This window comes from Cyphomyrmex costatus, unplaced genomic scaffold (assembly GCF_001594065.2).
Source record: "Cyphomyrmex costatus isolate MS0001 unplaced genomic scaffold, Ccosl1.0 scaffold488, whole genome shotgun sequence".
Lineage (NCBI taxonomy): Eukaryota > Metazoa > Arthropoda > Insecta > Hymenoptera > Formicidae > Cyphomyrmex > Cyphomyrmex costatus.
Genome location: NW_017279160.1, coordinates 77,676 through 80,942, shown reverse-complemented (window position 1 = coordinate 80,942; position 3,267 = coordinate 77,676). Strand labels below are relative to the sequence as shown.

Genomic DNA, 3,267 nt, shown 5'->3' with positions numbered 1-3,267 from the left:
CCTCCCTCTCGTTTTTTAAACAACCGATTTAAATTAAAAAATTTTTAATTTTTATGGTATTTTTTCAATTATATTTTAGTTTCATCATAGAGATCCAGGGTTGGTTGGTCTGTTAACATCCGATCAAATCCCACCTGGAAAAACCATTCATTTTGGTATAATCGCCGATGGAATTCATACTCACCCTGCCGCACTGCGAATCGCTCATAGAACACATCCGGAAGGTTCGCTATTTATTATATACATCTATATTTTCTTATTTTACCATATGTGTTGTTACAATTTTAATAAAATTTAACTGTAAATATTTATAGGTCTAGTACTTGTAACTGATGCGATATCAGCGTTAGGTTTAGAAGAGGGAATCCATCAATTAGGACAGTTTAAAATAGAGATACGTAAAGGATGCGCATATATCGCTGAAACAAATACTTTGTGTGGTAGCATAGCCGAGTTTTCCAAATGCGTGAGACACTTTAAAGAAGCTACAGGTAAATTAAATTATAACAATAAAATCAGTAAATTGTATTTAGAGCCTGGATAATTCACCGACTAACTTATCGATTTGAGTTGACTGAAGCGTGTTCTTCATGATTCTCCTCATTGTCACTCATCCGAAGCTGTGATGCGCGACGACAATGAGAGATGAGGTGCAATGAGGAGAACTAACTACGATTGATGCAACTCAGAACTTTAATCCAGGATCTAATTATATTTATTTAATTTATTGATTGAATTATGTAAAATTTTCTTGTTTGTTGCTTGTGGTATATCTCTATCAAATGTAATACTTACTTAGCGATGTAATTATATGTAGATTGCACGATAGTTGAGGCTTTAAAAGCAGCGACTTTACATCCCGCGAGAACTCTTGGCATCGATTCTTATAAAGGTGTTTTGAATTTTGAGGCCGACGCTGATTTCATATTACTTAATGAAAAACTCGAACTATTGTCAACGTGGATTTCAGGAGAATGTGTTTACGAGAAGAATATTAACAGTTTTTTTTTTTGTGAAATAATTTGATGCTTGGATGTAAGTAGAAATCCTAATATATGAATTCAAATCAATTACTATATAAAGCAAATGGATATATTTTATTACTAGGCGCCATATAAAATGATAATGACAAAATCATGAGAAATATTGTTAATAAAAATAAATAAAAAGGCTTTTGAATAATCATAAAATCACTACAGCCATATTGAATTGTGACGTTAGAAGCGAGAAATAACACGTTAATTTTTATTACGTACCGTTTATAAATAAAGACAGTTTGGATAAAACAAAAGATGAGATTGTTTTAAAACGTTTGTAAAAATGGATGAAAATTATATTTATGCTTCCTGATAGTAAATAATCGCAAAAAGTAATAAAAAGTACATGTAAGTGAAAATGAGTTATGCGTGCGCAATAAATAAAGACTTTACTATCATTTATCATGTTTACGATTATTTGCTGACAATCTCACGGAGATAAGGATAGCTTTCTAATTTTTTATAATTGTTTTCAAATTGTCCCATCATTTGCGTTCAATTTAAATTGTCTTTATTTATAGATGGTATGTAACAAAAATTAACACGTGTCATTTATCGCTTTTACGTCATGATAGTGATGATTCAATATAGTTATGATGACTACTCAGGAGTCTTAAATTTTTTCCAGAAAATAACTTTATAGTTATACTGAAATTTGTATATATTTGTACTTTTATTTTTTATTTGTATAATAAATTTATTATTTTATTTAAAAAATAGATATGTTTTATATGTATATACATATATGTAATTATAGATGAATTTAAATGTATAATAATATTTTAATACAAGGACTCTTAATATAAAAATGATAATTGTGTAATACAAAAGAACTGGTAAGATTCAAATTAATAGAAATAATCTATCAAAAAATTCAAATAAAATAATGAAATATATTGATTTAATTATAAATTTTACTTTAACATTTGACGAATTAACATTACATGTTTTAGCTGTATGATTCAGTCCTCCTCAGATGTTCAACAATTATATAACATAAACCCACATATTATATTCTAAACTACAAAAGTGATATACATTAAAAACGCTATTTTGAAGAAAAACGATGCGATGGACATTCTGAACAAGATAAAATCGTCCTTGTTCAGCAAACGATTAAAAGACCGATTGAAACAGAGTTTCACCATGTCCTGATAGGAGAAAAAAGATTTTTTTGTATTTTGATTAAAAAATAAGGATTTAAAACAATACTTAGAGCATGTTAAGCTGTTAAAAACTCACCAAATTGTCTATTACATATCAATATCAAATAGATCGTCGAACGGTCAACATCTCGCAAACGTAATCAAAGTCAAAAGAGGTGGTCACAAAATGGTACACAAGTGTCAAAGATTAAAATTAAAAAATGAAAAAATAAGATTGCCGATTGTCGTAATGAGAATAGACACGTCTAACTTTCACGGTTGTCGGTATAATATTAAAATGAGAACTTTAATGATAAAAAAAGTAAAAACCTTGTTTATGATCGGAATATATGCTACGTATAATCCTTCTGTGTCTATCTGGAGATTAAGACCGTTTTTTTGCTTTTTGATATTAAACATTTCTGACACAAGACCTTTTTTGTAACAAAGTTAAATTTCTTCGTCTAGAATGTGAATGTTATCCCAATCAAAATCATGTCCCTGTTGTAGTCTATGATCAGTTATCGATTTGGAAGACATATGTTCCAACGTATATGATTACGATGTTCTTCAATACGTGTTTTCAATTGTCTTCCTGTCTGGCCTATATATGTTGCATCACAAACGTTGCAATTAGTTTTATAAACCACGTTAGATTTACAAATTGGAATCAATGGGTCTTTGTGTACTTTAATGTGTTTTTGCAATTTGTTAGTTAAAGAAAGAAACTCTGCTGTAGTTCTTATAAAAATGTTTGAACATTTCAATTAAAATAGGAACAAAAGGTATTGTGAATCAGGATGGAATGTTGGATGTATCAGTATTATTATTATTTTCAATAGTTCGCAAAATTCTGCCGTGTTTACTATGTTCTTAATTTTAATATTAACATTATCAAAAAATAAATTTAACAAGGTAATCATTTTTAATCAAAATATTGATTATCAAATTGATATTTTTTACATGAAAAACTTTATCTGATAATAGGAGTGCTTTGTCTTAATCCAATGACGCTTTTTTTTTGAGAAGACGGATGATTTGAATGAAAGTTTAAAAACTTCCCCGAGAGAAAAAGATGATTTATG

At 28.7% G+C, this 3,267-nt stretch overlaps 1 protein-coding gene across 1 annotated transcript in view; it reads left to right on the top strand.

The window, feature by feature from the left end:
- The window catches only part of LOC108778135 (N-acetylglucosamine-6-phosphate deacetylase), a 4,678-nt gene extending 3,571 nt beyond the window's left edge, over positions 1-1,107 (top strand). Inside the window, exons 5-7 of the mRNA XM_018545233.1 lie at positions 80-224; positions 315-491; positions 818-1,107. Of these exons, the coding sequence (XP_018400735.1) occupies positions 80-224; positions 315-491; positions 818-1,026 (531 nt within the window). The 3' untranslated portion in view covers positions 1,027-1,107. The remainder of the gene's footprint in view (positions 1-79; positions 225-314; positions 492-817) is intronic.
- The last annotated feature ends 2,160 nt before the right edge of the window (positions 1,108-3,267 follow it).